A 23,681-nucleotide genomic window follows, 5' to 3' on the forward strand; every position below is an offset into this window, starting at 1 on the left:
CTCACTAAAGAACACGGAGATATCGAGGGCATCGAGACATATAAAGTCAATTTCTACAGAGGATATAATCCCTTAAGTTACTTCAGGGGTCTAACAAGGGACGAACTCAAGAGAGTGAAGTTCTCAGAAGGAGAACGAAGCCCTTCAACTATTAAACAACTCTACTGTACGAAAAGTACTCATCCCAAAATGGGGAAGTGGGATTGTTGTTGGCCTAACTTTTCACTGTAGCCAAGTGCAGTATTCACTACATGTGAAACAAGCGCTAACCACACGGTAAGTATTTATAGCTTGGCCCAACTCCACTTCTTCAAACTGTTTTATTGTTTTCCTCGTATTAATACCACATGGCATCAATTTGCACAGGGATGTTGGTTTATAGTTCTCCCTTGGTAGCTCTAGCGGTTAAATAGACAAAAATAGCCTAAGTGAGAGAACTGTGCTATTAGCTAATTTAGCAGCTCAAAATGTTTCAGAAGGGAGTTGTTAAAATAATATCGGTTTGAAGCAAGGAACTGTGTGCAAAGGAAAACTACCGTAGTTCTGCTAATAAAATTGATATCATCCTAGCTTTGGGATCCTTCGAGGACGTGGGAATCTAACAGCTTGATCGAAATTATCCAAATGGATTTGTGAGAGATTTTGGGAATCGCTTTGGTGACAGAGATTTAGATGAGTAAACATCTTGAGCCAAAGCAAATACTGTCTACTAGTGTCAACAAAGGATCAATGAATCGTGTGTGAGCTGTCAGCACAAAACGACCGGCTGATACCGTCATACTGACTAGAAGATCATTGGCATTAAATTAATGAGCAAATATCCCTCGCTTTTCAGAGAAGAATCTCTTGCAATCACAGAGATCAATGCTTATTGAAATTTCATGAGGGCAGATCCAGGCCTCGTCATATTTCACTATAATGACCTGGAGGAGAGAATGTGTATATACGCGAGTTGAGGGATAGTGAGGAAAGAGGAGACGGGGAAGCATGAGGTGAGTCCTCATTTCATTGAATGGGTAGTAGTTGGGTACATAATTGCCTATCGCACATACACTCACTCTACAATAGAGCCCATCCCACACAAAATCCAATAGATTCATTAGATTAATAGATTCAATAGACCTTACTCCTTTTTATTTAGGGTTGTTGATTTAACACATTCATTTAATCAATTAGGTATGAAAAATAATGCGAATAAAATGATTCAATGCATTTAACGCCCCCTATCTTTCATTCTGTTGATTGGTGACGAACATGAAAAACTGGAGAAAGCAGTTCGAATGGCCCTAAAACTCAAGATATCAGAGCAAAAATGCCCCTGTATGAGTTTTTTTCTTAACACCATATGATATAGTGAAGCAATATCACACAAGTGTTGATTTTATTCTGAATAGCACGTGTGCAAATGTGATATTGATTTTATACAACAGTTCAATGAATAAAAAGTTAATATTTTAGACGCAATCATTAAGTGTCATTCGCTCAGTTATGACATTTTTAATGCAAATATGACATTGTTTGACATAAACCAATACATCATAACCTGTCAGTGTCTTTGTCACGACAACTTGACATTACTAAGACAACACAACCTGTCATAAACATGACATAGCAGATTAATGATCAAACTAGCTTTATGGGTTAACATTACATTAAACTGTCAGGTGGTTGGTTTCGACATTGGCTGTCATGAAGCCATTATAACTTTTTAATGACAAATTCAATTAGTACTACTGTAGTTGAGCTCACGAAAAATATTCATGACACAGTTATAATGCCTCATGACAGCCAATGTCAAAGCCAACCACATGACAGTTTAAAGGGTTCGTTCCCCCAAAAATGAAAATTCTGTCAGTATTTACTCACCCTCATGTTGTTCCAACCCCGTAAGACCTTCGTTCATCTTCAGAACACAAATTAAGATATTTAAGATATTAAGATCGCTCCTGTATATTAGTCCGTAGGCTTCTTGAGGGAATGACTCTTGCTGGCATCTAAAAGTCATCAAAGACAGGGGCTCAATCTTAAGTTTATCAAACGACGAGAACACTTTTGTGCGCAAAAAACCAACAAAAATAACGACTTTATTTCAACTATTCGTTTATTTCTCCCTGTACGCGAGTCAGGTTACTAGTATAATAGCGTAAGCTTCTGTTATTGTACGTCACACGCATCACACACATGACCAGCCAATAGTGAGCCTACGTGTGACGTCCCTTTTCGCAATCACACTACGTTAACTGACTACAGGCCCATGGAGAAGGAAGTGAATAGTTGAAATAAAGTCGTTATTTTTCTTTGTTTTTGCGCACAAAAGTGTTCTCATCGTTTGATAAACTTAAGATTGAGCCACTGTAGTCACTTGGACTATTTTAACGATGTCTTTAATGACTTTTCGATGCCAGCAAGAGTCATTCCCTCAAGAAGCCTATGGACTAGTATACAGGAGCGATCTTAATATCTTAAATATCTTAATTTGTGTTCCGAAGATGAACGAAGGTCTTACGGGGTTGGAACAACATGAGGGTGAGTAAATACTGACAGAATTTTCAGAAATTTCAGAATTTTTAACCCTTTGTCATGACAAAGACGTCTCAAACAATGCCATATTTGCATTAAAAATGTCATTGTTGAGCGAAATTCACTTAATGACAGTTGTCATAAACCCTACTTCATATTCAATACATTATGTCATGTCATGGTTATGAAGGTGTCATGTCAGTCTTATGCACACCCCTTCGAATAAGTGTTACCATAACATTCCCAAGAATGGGACTAAACTAAACGAATAGAATCTACACCCAGCCGGTTCACTATGACGCTTTGGTCTTTCACTAAAACAATGCTCACCAAGAATCAAATCTACAAACAAAATCAAGCTCAAAAGTTATCAAATCATAGCAACACAAGCAGGTCTGACAGCAATATGACTGTATGGCTCGTCTTTAACTAAAACTCTCATCCTTTTCCCGCTATAGTACTGCAGTAATGAGCAAGGGAATGTCACCACTTCCCTCCCTCCTTCTTCCCAGAGGGTGCATGTACCCCCCCCTTCAGGTCCGAGCTCAAGGCAAGAGCCCTGGGGGATCAATACCCACGGCAGTGGAGCGCTCAATACCTCTGAATTATTGCTTCATCCCCCCCTCCCCATTATAGATGAGTTATTTTTTCCAAGCCACACCACTTTAAGATCAATAGAGAACAATCTTATTCTTGTCTCTATTTCTACCACACTATTTTCCTTCTAAAGTTGCATCTTTATGATAACAAAAACAACAGAAAGAGATGTAGAGGAACAGCAGCTGAAGTGCGCTTTCTTTACAGAACGAAGGAATGACTATATGTGTAGTATTTTAGAGTGGCTCGTCTCTCATTACTTTGAGAGATATGAAACCGTTCTGGTGTTTTTTTCTGCTTGGTGTGCTGACTAATAACGTATTTCCATTGTGCGTTCCACTTGTTTTCAGTAGGGCTGTGTTATATAATAAAGCCTCGAAACTCGTCCTTTGGGGTCTTGTTAGCAGTGTGTGTGTTGGTGTGTGTGATTCATCTACAGCACTGCTAGACTCAATCCGAGCCGCTGCCGAGATATCTGGCTGCAGTCCGATCTTGTGACCTGGAATTGTCTGAAATCTAATTGGAGGTGCTCGTCCCTACCGACAATAAAGCATTCAGTTGGCAGCAGTAGATCCCGCAGAATTTTTAACGTCACCAATTACTGCCCGTCTAGCCAGCAGAAAAACGCTTTGCCGTTAAAATGCAATATTTGGTTAAAATATGGACAACTCAGCCATTGGGTTAAATTTATAAATTGCTTTTTTTTTTATCCAAATATGGGTTGGTCCATATTTGACCCAAAATTGGGTTAAAACAACCCAGCATTTTTTTAGTGTATTGAGCCACAAATCTAACTTTCATCAAAATGTAACAAGTTTCTCCACTTCTGAAACGACATTTTGTTTTTCAATCTGATCAATTTCTGATTCGATTGATATTCTGTTTCATCATGGAAGTAAACTGGGTTGCGAATGCAGTTTATGACAACTTTGAAAGAAAGTATTGATAGGAAAGTAGTAAAGTAGTGATCTGGCATCACTGTTCGGAAATATCAATCTCAAAATTATGACACTGAAGAAAGTGAAACTGAAAAATGGCCTGTCTTTCTCAGATCTGGTTGTATGATTCCCGCCGGTGAATGTTACGGCAGTTCCATGGGCAGGATTTGTCCCTGTTGCTCCAACGGTTTATCGATTGGCACTTTGCACTTCCTCCTAACAAACACACACCGCTGACATTCAGTTTGAGAAGTGACACAGAACCTACACTGTCAATTATATGAGATGTATTAGTTTGTCCCCAGGGATGTGTATACGGTGTTCAATACAACTGAAACACCGGGATGAGAAAGAGAGAGAGACGGACAGAGAAATCCTGCTGGAGAAAAAAAAAACTAGCTTAAACCAGACTTAAGTGGTATGAGTGGCTGGTCACCAAGTTATTTTCACTGTTGAGGTCAGTCAGATATGCAGAAACAGTATAATTCTGGCCTACATATAACCTCACTCCCATCCGGGTCACGGCACCAATGTATCCCCCGTTTCTATTGTAAAAAAAATAAAATAAAAGTTGCTGCCTTAAATTTTTAAGTACAATCAACTTGGATGTTTGAGCCATTTCAACTTAACCAATAAAAAAAAATTCTCAAGTTATTTTTGATAAGTTAAAGCAATGTAAAAACATATGTTGTCATATCTTATTGAGACCAGGGGAGTGAGGTTTACTTGCACAGCTCTCACTAGCTGGCCTTCGTTACATACAAATACATATCAAATTTATTTAAAAGCTACAAGGGAATTTAGTCATCATAGCATTACAACACAAAATGATGTTAAATACAAAAAATGGGTATTCATTTGAGATTATTTAATGAGCATTTAACTTTTTAAGATACGCACTAATGATGGCAAAGGTTATCTAAATGTAAAAACATGGCAAATGAGCATAACACAATTAAATATCCAGTACAAAAATCTCTAAAACTGACCGATAACCAATACCGTAGTGATATATTGCAAATCCTGTGTCTGGAGTGATGGATTTAGAGCACCAGTTTACCATGGTGGGAGATAAACCATGAACCACCTTTACTGGTTTAAGCAGTTTTTTTGTAACTTAATTGTGTTACAAAAAAAATCAAATCTTGACATGTATTTCTCACATAAAACGCACATATTTTCTTGCGTCATTGTCTGCAGAACCTTACGTTCAACTTACGTTCTTGTTGTGGTTGACTGATTCAGCCACTTATGGATTCCGACTGCAGTTGTAGTTTCCAGGTAGCCATTGATTAATGCCCAGCCGGAGCCTGGCGGGAGGCGTCCGTGGCTTTGCCTGTATTGATTCAATTAGTTCTGAGTTCTTGCTAGCGTTCTATGCAAATAGCCTTTGCTAGCGGCCTCGGCTAACAGAGGCTGATTAGCATCGCCAGCTGTCTGTGCTGGGTACTTCTAATACCCATGCCAGCTGCCATCTTCATGTGCCAGTCGCTTATAGTTGGTGATGCCCCAAAAGGTGCCAACTTGAGTTCATTTTTAAGGTAACAGTTGCCGTAAGTTGAACGTTACCCGTTTGAAGATTGATGCTACAAGGCATGAATTTCACTTTCCTTCCATTTCCAAACAAATTCTGAATGTGTTTGAGAGAAATTACTCATATACGCGGTGGGTGAAATAAATAAAATAATACATTAGCCATCTGTGTCTCCCTTTGAATGTCACTGGTTTACACCTACAACTCTTTAACCATGTCTATCGTGGCACTTAACTTCTGTGGACGCACATTTCCCTCTCTCTCTCTCGCTGGAACGAGTCCGTCGCCCTCTCGAAAGATCCATCTGTGCACCAGATCAGCTATTTTTCTCTTTTAATTCGCCTTTGATTTAGAATCACTTTCAAGTGTGTCCTCTTGTTTGTGTGGGTGTGTGTGATGATTTAACACCAGCGAGGACGTACAAACAAAAATCAACTGAATAAAATGAGCATGAAATTAACCAGCGAGCTGACCTTTGACCTCATGGAAGTAGGCATTGATCGGGTTAGAGTATGAGGCAAGACCGAAGCACAATTGCTTGTCTCATGAACACTGTAGAAGGAACAGTGTTCAATTTGTTAACGAAAAATATTCGTCATCAACTTTTTTTCCCAGACTAAAACAAGACGAACAAGACACCAAGATCATTAAGCGATAACTGTGACTGTATTAACATATAGAATACTAGAATGTTGTTAAAAAATAAAAACATTACCAAAAACTATTTTGTTAAAAAATAATAATATTCTTCTGTACAAACCTCTAATTCCAAGCTTTCATGATTGCGGTTGCCAGATGTCACAAGCTTAAATCCCCCCAATCAGAGCTTTCCTTTTAAAAGGATACAGTTTCTGCTCAGTGTTTTACTTAATCTTTGCAATCTGGCAATCATGCGCACACATTCTCTCTCTACACGTAAACAATGACAAACAAGTAAGCTGGAGTTTAACAATCCCCATTTGAGATATTCTGTTTAAACGAATGTGTCTGTGTTCCTTCATGAGCCACTGTGACTAAATCTGTGATCAAACCTTCTCAGTGATGAAATGTAATAAATCCAAACATTGATGTGGTTGCTGAATAAACGCATTTACGTAACCTCTTAGTGTTTTATGCTGTTGTTTTAACAGAAAAACATCAATTTAATTTAAAATTATTGCAATTACTATTACGAATTTCACTGGTCAGTGAAAAAATGCCATTGTTGACTAAAAAACAAAACAACTAAATTAAAAGACTACATAAAAATTAGCCAAAAAGTGACAAAAGGTCATCTTTTTATATGAATGTGTGGGTGTTTTTATGTACATATTTGGCCCCTGTGTACTTTGTAAAATACACTCTTAAAATATTTAATTTGTCTAATAGTTGTATACAGTGTATAAACATACAGTACATGTCCAACAGTGTACACATTATATGAGAAATCAGTCATTTGTGTCATGTAGATTTACAATGCCAAACTTAACTGAGGCAGTTTTGTGTTTGTTTGTGTATTTACGCATTAATAGTTTCACGTAAACTGCACGGTTCCTCGGTTTGTTTCACTGTTTAAATAGTTTCAATATGGAGGCCAATAAAGTGCAGCTTGTTCACTTCCTTGATTGTAACAGGTTTTATGAGCATTAGCTGTTATATTTTCTCCATCAACAGTAATTAAGCTAACAAAGCCGTACTTCTTAATGGAGCGTGGTTATGTGTGTGTGTGTTAGTGAGAACAATCCCTTCCTTATAGCAAATACTCCATATGTATATCAAATAATCAAACAAAAAATCATGTATACACATATAAACATGAAAACATGCTGAAATTTGATGTATATATATATATATATATATATATATGAAGACTTCAGATGCAAAAGCCTCTAAGTGCGATTTGAAATTTTCTTCTAAAATGATCATTTTTTATCAAGCTTGTATATTTAAGTTCAGTAATTACACTTAAATGGCAATGAAGATTACCTATTAATTGCCATTTAAGTGAAATTACTGAACTTAAACATACAAGCTTGATAAAAATGACCATTCTAGAAGAAAATTTCAAATGGCATTTAGAGGCTTTTGCATTTGAACTCTTCATATATATATATATATATACACACACCAGATTTACCAGATTCATAAGAACCAGATTACCAGATTCTTAAGAAAATTCAATGGTTATTGTGGGTAATTTTCCATGCAATGCAATGCAGTTGCTTAAGTGTTGATTTGCGTGTTTGAGGCCATTGTTTTAAACCATGAATAAAGTCAAATCACACCTCTCCTGTGACCAACCTGTTTTTAGAGACTTGAAACAAGCCAAAAAGTTTCATATTTCTTGATTTGAGATGAAACAGCTTACCTGTGTAGATGAATCTTCCTGGTGTGCCTTTGCAAAACTGTTTGGACTTGTAGGACAGCGTGACCTCTACCACCCCGGGGATGTGACGAGGAGGGGTCTGAACTCTGATGGCATGAGGTGTGATGAGCTGTGAGGAGAAAATCAAAAAGAGGATGTTAGAACCAAGGAGGTCTATGATATCTCGAGAGAAAGCTATCCATTAGCATTGCCGTTCCCCTCAATGGAAGTTGCTCGGCTGCCGCAGGAAGTGTGAGAATTGAAGTCGGCCATCTTTGCTCATGGGCACTCAGTTATGCAGCCAGGTTGTTTGTTGGAGCTCTAAATGCCATGTGACTAGACTTATGGCTTTGAACAAACAAACAAACAGTCCCAAATCCGTCATTAGTGACTATCTTGACATGTGAGGAACCGACTTCATGGATCCACTAAAAGCTGATGACGAAAAGAAACTGAAGAGTTTCAAGTTTGTTGTGAGAAAAACTCTGGCAGCATTTGTTTGCAGATGCTAGTTGTGTTTGGTGTGTTCATTTGCCCTGGCTGATTATGTTCTTTGATCCAGTTCTGATCAGCAAACAATCTGACTGCGTGTGTGCCATGTGTGTGTTTGTATGTGTGTCTAATCAGTATCAGGCTGTTTATGGTGGGTGGTGAAGGGATGGCGTAGATGAAGACAGGTGGAGCTCCTCAGAGACGTAATTAACAGCACACTGTCCTTCAGCATCTCAGTCCATATGCATGTGCTTCATTTGAGCTGTTGTCTAAAGCATCTTCCGCTTTGAAAACGTGTCTCTCACAGTCATGAACAGTTTCGAACCAGTAAACAAGGGAACTTCCGAGCCTGACAGCATTGATGGCATTAGACGCATTCTGGATGCAAAGGCCTTCCAAGATGATGCTGACTTCTAAGATACCTAACACTGGATAGTTTTCATTGTAAACAAATTAAATACAGATTAAATGCTTACAATTAAAGTTACGGAAGTTATTCAATCAAGAGCAGCGGGTGTTTTTCTCCTTGTCTTTTGTTCATTGATTAACATGACAGGCAGCAGCAGGTTTATTAGGCTGCTGTCACTTTAAGAGTAGATGCGCGGATACAATATACCGTCACACTCCATACATTTTCTCTCCAAAATTGAATATTTTCACCTGAATAATCAGCAAGATGGGCATTTTGACATCATTTTGCATGTTTTTGAATGTTTAAAGCTGCACTATGTGATTTTTACCCCCATCTAGGGGTGAAAAGGTATATGAGCATCCAGTGAATATTAGTTTCTATTCCTCTCAATTACGATTTCGTTTTAACTCCTACGGTGGCCAATGTAGATTAACATGGCTTTTAGTTCGACCTCGTCCATGAGTGTTAACTCAAATGTAAACGCGAAAGGCGAAGCTTGAATTAACGGGTATGTCCCTCTTTGGCTAATGTACTTTCAAGATGGAGGGGCAACATGGCGAACCCCTTCCCGTATGCATTTTCAATGGCATATTATACACTCACGAGAATACTTTATTACTTGAACGAAGTAAATATACATTAACGAGCACATATATTTTTGAAAAGTGTTTTTAGCTAAGAATGAACTAAAACAGTTACACAGTGTAACTTTACGCGTAATAAGCCAAAAAAGAAGTACAATTTTCACTCTCGAGGCAGCTTTATGAGAGCGGCAATTGTAACACTAGAAAATTGTAGTTTTCTTATGTCTCATTTGGACTACAGAAATGCGACCTGATCTGGAAATCTCACATAGCGTGGATATATTAGAAAAAGGACCGCAAAGCGGTGTCATAAGTGTATTTCACAATGTCACGACTTGAAACGATTTTGAAAACATTATTTTGAGGTAAAAAACTTACTTAGTGTTGCTTTTAGGGTTTAGGCTATGACAGAAATAGTAAGAGTAAGAGTCGTGTGCTATTCCGAAATCAACTATTGACTACAAGTGTAATCCATTCATTACTGACTATCGTTAAAAGTATCACTAAAAATAGATCAAACTAATTAAAAAATATACTAGTTTACACAGTATTTGTGTGTTCTATGCCTATTGGAGTATCATGTTAGCTTAGCGACATGCTAATGTCAAACTGTGAGTAAATTGCCCCTGGGTTGCTGCCTATGTAGAGTCGAAAAGAATGAAAGAAAAAGATCTTCCTCGGACCCTCCCCTGCTCTTATTCTCTTCCTCCCTCGTTAGATGCTATCTGTGGTAATCAGATCCCCACTGGCACTGCAGCTGAAGGGAACTACGTGGCTCTTGATGGGCCCCCCGTGTATGGGGGTCATGGGGTCAGGAGGTAAAGGTCACAAGGTTACAAGGTCCACAGGAACCGCTATGGGGAGATTTCAGCACAGTGTATTTAATCGTTACCAGATGTAGATCATCATAACCACACACACACACACACTCATTAGCTTGTTTCTCTGAAAGCTAATAGCACTTAGCATCAACAGATCAAAGAGCTTGTTGAGTATGCAGTGGGAAAATTGTATCAGGGTTGGTGCTGTGATGAACACTCAGTAGTGCTCATGAAGAGTGTCTGTCTGAAGAGAGCATTACTCTAAAACACTCTGGATCAATGTGTTTGTGTATGTGATTCACCACCACTGATTTGGACATCTTTAAACCCGTTGTTTATTGAGCAGTTAGCCAGTGTTCCACAAGCTGCTCAATTTCTTGTACAAAGATATGTCAAAACAATCGAGAAGCTATTAAAAGTATTACATTTCTTAATCACTTAAGCCCAGTAACTTAATCACCTGCATGATGGCGGCCTAACACAACGCTAAGACGTCCAATGAATTTAAGGTCTGGACTAAAAGGTGCCGATTCATGTGTGAAAAAAATCCATCAAAATGAACGAATCTTTCAAAATGAACGAGTCATTTGGTTCATTCAACGAACGAAACGAACAAATTGACTCGGAAAAGATTCGTTCATTTTGATGAACGAGTTTGAACAGGAGAGTCACGGATGCATCGCAGAACAGAGCAAGGCGAGCATTTGAGCTTATAAAACTTAAACTTTGTTATTTATTTTTTAAACGAGCGATCGTTTCACTAGATAAGACCCTTATTCATCGTCTGGAATCGTTTAAAGCCCTTTGAACAGTTTGAAGTTTGCACTGAAAGTGTCTTTTGGACCTTGAACCGTTTGGTTCCCATTGAAGTCCATTATATGGAGAAAATCCTGGAATGTTTTCATCAAAAACCTTAATTTCTTTTCGACTGAAGAAAGAATGACATGGACATCTTGGATGACATGGGGGTGAGTAAATTATCAGCAAAAGTTTTTTCAAAAGTGAGCAACTCCTTTGAGTTCTAATATAGTATATTAATCAATGCCATTTATATAAAAAAAAAAAATCAACATAGTAATTTCATTCAATGTAAGCCGTTTCACTTGGAACACAAAAAGAAGAAAAAGACACTCAATTTCTGTTTCATGTCAACTTTAAGTATACAGATGCTGTCAATATGTCACTGTATATGTCAAAAAGTATGTTTGCACACATGCAATAAATGACTATATGCTTATAATTAAAACCCAAAGTTCCCAAAGACTTGTACGCTTACCTCACTCCAGACCAACATGGTGCCGAAGATGACCTGCAGTCCATCAAAGAAGTTGTCTCCAATGATGATGACAGTAGCACCTCCTGTTGTCCAGCCTTCACTGGGACTGATGGCTTTGATACAAGGTGCAGCTGCGTCCAGAAACACCACAGGACCAATTTGGAGGAAGGAGAAAAAAAAACTTTGTGCTTAGTAATGTGACCCAGCAGCACTAGCATTACTTGTTCATGATTAGAAGTTTTATTGAGAACTTTTTCACATTCAGTATCAACATTAGTGCGGCGGTTGCAGATTTCGGGGTTGATGGTGTCGTTTGAATGTAGTTTATTTCCTGGGCTCTGAGGGAAGTCTCAACACCTCTCAGTCTCTTATTTCAAGGCCAGTGCAGGAAACCAAAAACACACAAATGTCACAGAGAAAACTCACACAGCTGGATCCAACTAAGAGTCCCATACCACACGCTCTGGAAAAGTGTCGGTGGTTTTCACAGCTCTCATAGCACACATTAGGCATAAAAACAAAGGATCACTTACATGGGATTTCCATCCAACACTACGCCTGAGCTTTGAGGGCATAGCAAGGAAATGCTTCAGTTGTAGCAGAACAGTGAGACAATGCCTCAAATTATGGGCCAGACTGCCAAAAGATTTACTCTTTTAGCTAGAAGGACGCAGTGTCCAACATGTACTACAATTCATTTGTCTCTATGCCATATTTCATGGTTGACGATAGAGTGATGTGAGATATTTATGCAGTGAGAATGGTTTTTGGGTTTCTTAAACTATTTATGTTGCACTTTCTATATCCCAGGGGTTGAAAAGTAAAACAGAATTCAACTTTTTATCATGCCTTTATGTTTTTTTGCTGCTGCTTTTGTAGTTGTTACTGTATATTGGCTACTTAAGGCCTTTTTATGTACAATATTTTATTGTTTTACTCTTGTCCCAGATCCAGACTTTATTAATCTATATCTTTAAATATACAATTCAGTCAAAAACATTTGATATATTATGATATTAGCATTAGCATGTATCATTTTGATCAATTGTCCTATAGCTCAAGGTAAATTTCACTCACGAGTAGAACATTTTCACTGTGCGTCATTTCCAATCAATCACATCCAATCATTTTTTTGTTATGCTGGTTGAAAGTCTCTGCACTTCCTGATAGCAATCACTAAGTTAAGTGGTCCAAATGTATTTACAGGTACTAGTGCTGTCAAACGATTAAAATATTTATTCACGATTAATGCCATAGTTAACTCGCGATTAATCACACTTTTTTTCTATTCTAAATGTCTCTTGACTTATTTTTTCCTCATTTTAATGCTCTTATCAACATGGAAAAGTGGATCGGCTTGCTTTGTGCAAATGTTTTTTATTGAAAACAACATCGGCATACACAAGTGTTCAATTTCATACTAACTCACTTGCCGCGAATAATCTCGCACACAATGTAACTCTGTCCATCAATAAAAGGGTGAAAGAAATACTGACGAGGTCCTGATGTTAATGAGGGGTGGAATTCGCATCAGCTGTGTGTGTGTGTGTGTCCTTAGCCATCATCAAGTGGTATTTCGGACTGGACGTGCTGTAAACACACAGATCACTTTGGTCTCGTCAATGGAACCATTTGGCAACTTTATAAAAGTAAACTTTACATTCAGAATCTTATTGGCGGCCATTTTCGCTCGTCATCCACTCAAAACGTAACTTTAACCTACTATTTGGCCGGCTCGCACACCTAAACAAATGTGTGCGGCGACGTGCCTGTTGTTTTGTTTCCAGTCTAGCTAGATCCACTTGCGCTTTGGTCGACGTAGCAACAAAACGTCCTCGCGCGGCGCAAGCCATTGAAATTAATGTGTTTCGTAGCGAAGCATCACACATGCCGTATCCTGTTGCAAAACCTAGGCCAAAAAGACTGTTAATCACGCGATAAAAAAATGTACGCCGTTATAATGGGTTTGCGTTAACGTTGTTAATAACACGTTTAACTAGTATTTACATGTATATATATCGTCTGTGGAAGGCGTAGGACCATAAAATGTCCTACCTGCCTGTCAATGTATGTATTTCCATACCATCGCGCACCTGCGCAAACATCACGTCATTTGTGCGTTTCATGCTATGCAAAGTTAGATAAACGTCCGTCAGCGAGTGCCGAAACAGCAGCCACCTTCCACAGTTCCTCCTGAACCAAAACAACAAGCTTATGCTGTGTTCCTTATGATGGAAACTCGGAGCGTTTCGTGACAAATCATGTGAGTTGTCTATTTTAACGTTTTTTTTTTTTACTTAAATGTTATGCTATTCGTATGTGCAGCTGTACTTTGAATTGTGAAGCACTTTGGTCAACATTCGTGTTGTTTTAAGGTGCTATAGAAATAAACTTGACCTTGACTTGAATTTTTGCATTTCAACGACAACACTATCAACGCCGAAATCAATATGCAGCAGTCAGGTGGTACAGTTCAGTGCTCTTTAAGTTGTTTATGATGATTATTTTTGTAACGTTATGTCCATTGAGTCTCGTAATGCTTTGCGAACTCTTAATATGCTCTGCTCATCATGTGTTTTGAAGGAGGCGTGGCTTTGGAGACGCTCTGAAGGAAGGATGGGATCTCCTGCTTTAAAAGCTAACTTGCTAATGCTAGCCACTCTGAAAATTGCCTACCCTACCTTTAATGACATTTCACAAAAAAAACGACAAAAACAATAATTCTCCCGTGTTACAATGTTAGAGAATAAATTAAATAAGAAAAATGAGTTTTAAGAAACTTCCAAGTGCCCACAGCAACGATTTTTCGTAAAATCGAACAATAGCGAAACAAGTGAGAATGTCAGATTATCTTGAAAAAGATTATTAACTGATATTTGGTTAAAAAGACGACTTAACAAAACGACCAAATTGTGTGTGTTCTAGGACTAGAATTGAACATTAATGTGTGTTTGTACGTTCTTGGTTTAGATAAGGTGACCTTAGGCCTCCTGCAGCGGGAGACACGTGTTTTTGTCACCGGGCGTCGAGGTACGGCAGCTCGTTTAGCGTGTTCTGTTTGTTGCTCTCCGCGGCGGCCGTGGATCAGGGGCTGAGTGAGAAAGGGACCACCACGGAGAAAGGTCAGTTTGCTTATTAGAGCTGTCTGCTCCCCTCCGAGACGCGGAGCCTCGTGCTAGCAGGGGGCAAAGAAAGCAATTTAGCCAGCCGGCGTTTACCTGCATTTAGCTCCCAAATGCCAAAGCGTCACTCACAGTAATGAGATATAAAGAGAGGACGAGTTGTGATGGGCCAGCACGACTGTTAGATCCACACGCTGTGAGATGCAAGTGGGGTAAGATGTATTGTATCCTTGCTAGGCTAAGCTGAGCTGTCTCGCTAAGGGTTGCTGATGACGCATGGGAATCATTAAAACACTGAAGTTACAGTGAATGTAAACAGTGGCGTGAGAAACATGTCAAACATGTTGCGCAATGATAGTATTTATGAGGTCCAACAAAACAAGCACAAACTTCATCATGGCTACCTTAAAAACGATAAAAACACTCATTTATTTGATGGTCCCCCAACAGACAATCTAATGACTACAAGTAAATGTAATGAATTATTATTATTATAAGTAACTTTGCAACTACGTCAACTTATTCTACTCTCCAAACCATGATTTAACAGTCTACTAATACTCTAATGACTGGTAGTTGACATGTAGTTGCAAAGTTACATAGACTGTCTAAAGTTAAACATCGAAATAAAGTGAAAATAAATGTCATTAATCAGTTACTTTTTCTGGAGTACTTAAAAACATTTTTATGATTTGTAATCACAACATTTTTTCTTTTGTCAAATCAACTTAAATTATTCATGTGGTTCAGATAACATAATATTTGATTAAATCAATCTGCTTCATTGTATTAACTCAATTTTTCCATTTCAATGAACTTAAAATCTTCATTTTTCAAGTTAAACCAACAAATTTTTTTACAGTGAGGTAAATCTGTAGAATTTCTGAAATTATTACTCTGATTAGCCTAAATATTAATACATGATGTGTGGACCTTTTAAGGGTGTTGTATATTCCATACATTTCCATTTATTTTGCCGTTTCCATGATATTTTATGGATATGATCATCATTACTATAATTAACTATAATAATATCAATAGTGTTTTTAAAATGAGCTCTTATTAGTACCGTGTAAATATCTGTTCAAGTAATAAACATCAGTGATTTTGAAAATATTTTATTGATTAAAGTTCTTTTGAATCTTTAAAAACATCTGGACTCTTTTAATCATTTGTTTATTAAATTCCAAAAAGCTATCATATTTAAAAGCTCAAAGGCCAAAAGCTTAATCTGTGGCCAATATTGATATTTTTTCCCTTTTGTAATTTGAAAAACATCCCTAAATCCAAATCACACGCAGCTTTAGATTACTGAAAAGAACAACTTCTCGTGTTCTGTAAACACATGTTAATCTTCTCTTTTTACATGTCATGATTATGTCAGATGCTGAAAAGGAAAAAAAAATCCAGACCTGGAGGGTGAATTGAGACACATGCGCACACACTTTGGCGTTTGGTGGGGTGGTAAAGTAGGGAAGATGAGGTGCAATCTGTGGCGGTAATCTTGGCGCGAGTGGAGGTTTTTGGCGGAGGCTGAAATGGTAGCTGGATTAAGCAGATGGAGACGCATGAATCCATCTGATAGGATTAAACTTTCTGTGGCTTTCTCTAAGCCATCTGCTCACCATGCTGCTCCGACACACACACACACACACTCATTTAATTTGCAATGTAAAAAGTCTCGCACACAAAATACGAAAGCAAAACACGGGGCGTCACACATTTGAGTAATTACACTTTGATAGACACAATACAGCACCAAAACACACAAAAAAGTTACAAATAAGCAGATAAATATTGGGCCATTTATGCAGTACATGTCCTTTCGTCTTAATATGTTCACTCTCAGAAAAAAAGGTACAAAAGCTGTCACTTGGGCTGTACCTTTTCAAAAAGGTACACTTTTGTACTTAAAGGCTGCATATTGGTACCTTTGTACACTTGTTTATAACTTGTAGTTGTAAAATGTACACATTAGCACCTAAAAATGTACATATTAGCACCTAAAATAAGCAACTAAATGTACATATTAGCTATATGCATCTAAAATGTACATATTAGAACCTAAATGTACATATTAGCACCTAAAATGTACATATTAGCACCTAAAATGTTCATATTAGCTATATTAGCAGCTAAATGTACATATTAGCACCTAAAAATGTACATATTAGCACCTAAAATAAGCACCTAAATGTACATATTAGCTATATTACCATCTAAAATGTACATATTAGAACCTAAATGTACATATCAGCACCTGAATGTACAAATTAACACCTAAAATGTAAATATTAGCACCTAAAATGTACTTATTAACACCTAAAATGGACAAAAGTTTACCTTTTGAAAAGGTACAGCCCCAGTGACAGCTTTTGTATCTTTTTCTGAGAGTGTATGGATGTAATGCTCAACTCACAATTTTACAATTACAAAAAAAACAACAAAAAACAAAACATTTAAGAGAATTAGGGGGGATCATTTCAAGAAAGTGTTTGTTGTCATAATTGTTAATCAGTATAAGAGTTTGTCCTGTTGTCAAATTCACTTTCAATCCTGTTAGTCTTGATTAAGCAAAATCCCTTTAAATAACAAAAATTGGTTCCTTAAGACGTCATCCTCCAGGAAGTGACTTTTTGGAGGGGGTTAAATCACACAAATATCACTATAAGAAATCTGGGCTGGTATGTATGTAAAACATCCCATGCTGTTTGATAAAACTACAAAAAAATAAGTACTAATAATTAATAAAAATGCCAAATAAGGTGACTACGTCATGTGACGATATTTATTTCACAGGCACTGCATACCAGGAATGATCTTATTAACAATCTGAATGATTAATATTAAAAATATTATTAATATTCATTACAACAATAGCTCCTGTATCTCAACTGGAGGAGCTTGGCTATAGAAAGGTGTGTTTGATTTGTTCATCAAGTCAATACATTTAAGCAAAATTTGATTAAAAACTAAAATCTGAATGGACAAACAGGAATGTAAAATCACTGCCCACATAAGGTGTGTAGCACACACACATTAGTGCAGACCATGGACAGATTGCATCCCCTTTCCGTGTCCCTAGGGTTTGTGTTTGGTGCTTTGGGACAGAGAGACTGTCTTCCGCTGGGATGCATTCAGCTGAGCCATTTCTCCTGCTTTCCCTTTCTTATAAACTCATTTAATGCAGTAGGCTGGAGTATTTGAGGTCACAGCTCCAGGAGATAAATACATCCAGCCAGTTGTTATCGAAGTCGCCCCCATTGAGTTCATTCTCACTGCTGTTGTCTTCATGAAACATTCCAGGAGGGCTCATTATCATCTCAACCATGATGACCACAATTAATATCATCCCTTCTCTCGTAATGCAATCTGCACCTTTATAAACCATATACCGAAGCTACACGCAGTAGAGAAAAATTGCAGCCACAATTGACCCTTCGCAGGGAGCTTGATTGACAGGTGATCTGACCAATCATACTTCGCCATCCGCCATTTTGTCCGACAAAGCAGTCAGGAGAGTTAGTAGATTCACATGGGAGGATTTGAACTTGAAAAACGGAGTGTACTGACGCCTTTCTGCGGTTAAAACAACATTCATTCTTATGCTCATTCATGTTTATTAGATGCTATAAATGAAGAGATGATCGGATCGCGAGCAGCTTTAAAGGAGTAGTTCACTTTTTAAAAAAACTTTTGCTGATAATTTACTCATCCCATGTCATCCAAGATGTCCATGTCCTTTCTTTCTTGAGTCCAAAAGAAATGAAGGTTTTTGATGAAAACATTCCAGGATTTTCTCCATATAATGGACTTCAATGGGAACCAAACGGTTCAAGGTCCAAATGAAAGTTTGCCCTCGCGCGTTCGGGACTCTCCTGTTCGAACTCGTTCATCAAAATGAACAAATCTTTTCCAGAGTCAACTCGTTCATTTTGTCTATTGAATGAACCAAATGACACGAAAAAAATATTCGTTCATTTTGATAGACGAGTTCGAACAGGAGAGTCACGAACGCGCATCACAGAACAGAGCAAGGCGACCATTTGTGCTTATAAAACTTAAACTTTGTTTGTTTGTTTTTTTAATTACGCTCGTTTCGCTTGATAAGACCCTTATTCATCATCTGAAATCGTTTAAAGCCCTTTGAACAGTTTGCAGTTTGCACTGAAAGTGTCTTTTGGACCTTGAACCGTTTGGACCCCATTGAAGTCCATTATATGGAGAAAAATCCTGGAATGTTTTCATCAAAAACCTTAATTTCTTTTCGACTGAAGAAAGAAAGACATGGACATCTTGGATGACATGCTCGACAGCGATCTGTCACGACACATTAAAGAGTCTCAAAATGGTATTTAATTTATCAATTTCTTTTTAAAAAATGACCAAATTTGAAAAGTGAGACTTTGTTTAATATGTTTAATATCAAAAGTAACCGAAAAGTAACCTGGTCTGTCAGCGTGTTGTCAATCTTGATGTATTTTTCTCTGCGTGAGAACCTGGTGTGTGTGTATGTGTGTGAGAGCAGCGTAGCTTGTCAGACATAGCGACAGTAACTAATGGGGGCGGGTCTTTGTGAACGGTCAATTGGCTATGACCCGTCAAACAGACAAAAAAAAACTTAACAAGCACCACTAATTAAAGTTGCAAATTAAACTGATATCCTGAGCATGTCCATCTGAAAAGCAATAAACTGAAACCCTAACCAAAATAATAATAATAATAATGATAAAAACAGAGGCTTACTGTCAGTACAATCTGTAAATCTGTACTTTCTGTCTTTCATCCAAATGCAAACAGACCTCCCGATAGCGCTTGATGCCGCCAGCACGCGGCCACAGACCCCAAGAGACCATCACAGCTTATCACACCATATTCATCCACGACCGTAAATCACCACATCATATGTTCTGTTCTTCCATCCAGATCCAACAAATTTCCCTGGACATCTAAATCCTTGACAGGCTAAATGGGACACTGATTGGATTGGTCGGGCGTCTAGATAAATACTTCAGGCATCTTTGTAAAGCACGTCAACGTGGGCTCGGACTTGCACAGATGGGCTCTGGGAGACGCTAATGCTAAAGCTAAACTCCAACAACAGCCATGTGATAAAACAAACAGATAATCCGAGAAAAAGAGCCCTTCGAGGGAAAGACTTGCTTCCTGCTTTTTAAGAGCCATGAAAGGGCTTTTTATTTTCAAGAGAATGAGAAATTACATTTCTGAGACCATTTTCAACATACTGTACATTGTCAAATGCGGGATTACGTCAGCAGGATATCAATGAATATGCAGTGTGCCTTAAAAGCATACGTTTTTCAATAACAGAATCTGCCAACAGGAAGTAGCCAAGGACAAAATAAACATCTGAGTGAGGAACCAACCAACGATCATCAGAAATGTATTTGTATTGCTATCCGAAAACCATTTCGAGAGCACTTATTCTGTAACACAACAATGAGTGTACCGCTGATAAACACTCAACTGCGGTGTCCAAATTCTCTCACTCGTTTTCATTCACTCATTCAGTGGACTATATTAGTGGAGTCATGTAGGGAACAGTGAATGAGAAGGCCATTTCAGATGCAAACAATGTAATGTGTGCTAAAGCTAAACTTTTGTAGTCTCTTAGCTTAAAGCAGTTTCCAAGATGGCGAAAAGATGAAGAAATGCTGATTATAAATGAATAAATATTCATGTTTGTACTTTTTATACTTACAGGGAATGATGCTGTTAGCTTAGCAACAAACAATATCGGAATCAAGTCAATTGGAGTCAATCTATGCACATAACAAACGGTTAACGTTTGTTCATATGTACTAATCGTAATTTTAACGGTAAAAGACCGTAAAAGGTGCAAAACTGTTAATTGGTTAACAGAAAGTTTCCGTACTATATACATTAAATAACTGATATGATTTTACTGTAAAATTCCCAGTGTGACACTTCACATTTTATGTATTTTTGTTAACTATGGTTCCTCATAGTTTCCTTGTTTTTTTCCTGGTTTTATGTTACATTTAATGTTGTTAAATTAATGTTTATTGCATTTTTTTTACTTTATTTGCGTTACCATGATGGTGTTTAATGTTTGTGTGAATGACACTGTGCAGCTTCTTTATATAAGTATCAACCTAAGGTTGCTAAATCAACAGATTTCATAACATGAAACACGGTTTATTACTGTAAATTTTAAGTTAAGTCTGTAAAACCATTTTCGTTCCTACTGTATTTTTAACGGTAAAGTTCTGGCAACCACAGCTGCCGTTTTTTTTACCGTAAAAATTACGGTTTTGTAATTTAGAAGTGCATTGGAGTACCATAAAATATGCTAATCATTTAGTACCATGGTTCTGCCCCATACTTAAAAATCTGTGCTTTTGGATTGAATGTATCTGGCTTTATGCATAAATCTTATCCTCTGTATTCAATTAAACACCACCATAGTCATTTCTGCAGACGGAGGGATGGGTTAAAGGAATGAAGGAGGGCACAGGTTAGTGCTTTAATTAATCTCTGCTTCATCTTTTACTCTCTCCGCACCACTGGAGAAGTGACTTAAAAGGCCAAAGCTCACAGACGACTCCGACAGCGAAGCGTTATCTCTCACCAACTCATTCACACACACTGGATGGAGTTTTGTATCAACACTCTATTAATAAAATGTAGTGTGTGTGTGGCTTGCAGAGACTTTCTGCATATTTCAACACAGTCTAAACGTACATGATCAGTCAGGGTCCCTGTTCACACACAAGCCAACCTCATCTTACTCTCTTTGACACTTATTTCTTCATTTTTTTCATGTAACAAACCAATCGGGATGGAAAGAAGAGGCAGAAAGGACTCGGAATTCATCAAAATTACCTTTCCGAATGAACTGATTCATTTAAATAAATACGAATATACGGTTACACTTTATTTGAAGGTGTTACAGTGTAATTGTTCATTTAGTATAATTAAAGGGATACTCCACTTTTTTTGGAAATAGGCTCATTTTACAACTCCCCCAGGGTTAAACGGTCCAGTTTTACCGTTTTCGAATCAATTCAGACGATTTTCTGATATTTAGAAGAATATATGTAACCAGACAGTTTCTGGTCTCATTGACTTCCATAGTATATTTTTTTCCTACTATGGAAGTCAATGAGACCAGAAACTGTCTGGTTACAGATATTCTTCTAAATATCAGAAAATCATCTGAATTGATTCGAAAACGGTAAAACTCGACCGTTTAACTCTGGGGGAGTTGTAAAATGAGCCTATTTCCAAAAAGAGTGGAGTATCCCTTTAACTTACTACGTGTACTTACTATAGGGTTAGTATTGGGGTTTGGTTTGCACGAAATTATGCATTATTCATAGTTATTACTGCAGTGACTAATGTAATGTAACAGGAACTCTGTAAAATAAAGTGTTTCCGAGTATACAATCACAATTATCAGCTGAACTGTCGATGTTAAACCGCAATAACTCACCGTGCTCTAGATACGATTGCGTTCCCTCTGACGGGTCCAGTCGCCGAGCTCTTCTGCCATGTTTGGAGTTGTTGTGCACAAACATGTTGTCTGAAACAGCCAGAACGTGTCCTTCTACGCTCACTGTTGTTGACACAACCACCTGCAAAGGAAGGGCATAAGGCTTAAATACACACACACACACACACAAAAAAAGAGTATGTTTAACATGAAAATACGGTAATACTTTACTTGTAGGGGCAATAGAAAATACTATTTCAGTCGTTCATTTCACATTTAATTCAATTTGTAACTTGCTGTTTGTTTGTAATTAGTGGTGCTCGCCTATTGTTATTCTTCATACTTATTCAACTTCTAGACGAAACTTTGGCGCGCAACTCATCAACCCATGTGTGAGGTGTCAAATAAACCAGCTCATTGAGTGGAGGTTTGCTGTATCTTTTCTAAGCGATCTGACTAATGATGTTCACACGGCGGACAAAAAAGTGGGAAAAAAAATCCCACAAACTTACATTGACGTAATGTTAAATTTGAATCTCAGATGCCACTTTCACACACAAACGCAGGGAATGAAGCCCGTTCACAGCAAGAACGACAACTATAAAGAAAACGATATTAGCATCCACACCAGCGGACGATATCGCTCTGTTTATTCTAAGCGCGTGCTTGTTTGCCACTTTAAATGCTTGAGCTTGTTACGGCAGGATGGATTCTGATTGGCTGTCAATGTTTGTTTATCAGCTGGATAAAATCGTTCTGAAGCATATTGTTTCTCTGTGCCGTTTTTTTAATGATTTTTGTCATCGTCCTTGGTGTGAACGGGCCTAAACGAACCCATTCTCTCTCACTCATTTGACTTATCAAGCAGCCAATAGATGAGTGTCGAAGTTATGATGTCACTTTGTAGGCCAAACGCGGAAGTGAGTTAGCATTTTAGCACTTCCGGTTCCCTCGCCCTAAAGTCTATGGGATTTTTGAATGGGTTTTTGCTAAATCGCCTGAAATAAGGTCTGTGGTGAACAAAGCCTCTAAATATTTTCACGTTTTGATCTATGACATAAAACACACCAGTTATAACCTGTTTGTGTTTTTTTTTTTACTTTATATAGGCTTCAAAATGTATACATTTTGGATTAACTTGTAAAGATTATCTTGATAGACATTTCATAGCGATTTTCCAAAAGTCTATGGGGAAAACGCATAGCTTTTCGACCGAGGGAACCCATGCGCCGCTAGCTTCCGAATTGTCCTACAAAGTGACGTCATAACTTCGGCACTCTATAAGTAATGACCTATAAAATTTTTAGCCACACCGTAGCAACCAGTTACAGCCCCCTAGCAACCATCCCCCGTAGACGTCCATTGAAAAATAGATGAGAGGGATATAAATGAATCAGAACATCAGAGACATGTGAGTTTGGCTCTTTTGATTTTGATTAGTTTAACCCAGCTAAATCTCTAGCCACGTCCTAGCAACCATTCATAGTACCCTAGCAACCGTGTTACATCACAAATAAGCAATATTTCGATAAGCAATTTATTTTCAATATTTGCACAAATAAGC

At 37.8% G+C, this 23,681-nt stretch overlaps 1 protein-coding gene across 3 annotated transcripts in view; it reads right to left on the reverse strand.

Annotated features, from left to right (window-relative positions):
* Positions 1-23,681, reverse strand: part of ebf1b (EBF transcription factor 1b) — a 158,607-nt gene that overhangs the window by 26,249 nt on the left and 108,677 nt on the right. For all 3 annotated transcript variants that reach the window (XM_039676652.2, XM_039676653.2, XM_039676650.2), the window contains exons 8-10: positions 22,118-22,259; positions 11,519-11,649; positions 7,937-8,063 (exon numbers count right to left, since the gene is read on the reverse strand). In XM_039676652.2, the coding sequence (XP_039532586.1) occupies positions 7,937-8,063; positions 11,519-11,649; positions 22,118-22,259 (400 nt within the window). The remainder of the gene's footprint in view (positions 1-7,936; positions 8,064-11,518; positions 11,650-22,117; positions 22,260-23,681) is intronic.

Source organism: Pimephales promelas, chromosome 19 (assembly GCF_988280905.1).
Source record: "Pimephales promelas chromosome 19, fPimPro1.hap1.1, whole genome shotgun sequence".
NCBI classification, from domain to species: domain Eukaryota; kingdom Metazoa; phylum Chordata; class Actinopteri; order Cypriniformes; family Leuciscidae; genus Pimephales; species Pimephales promelas.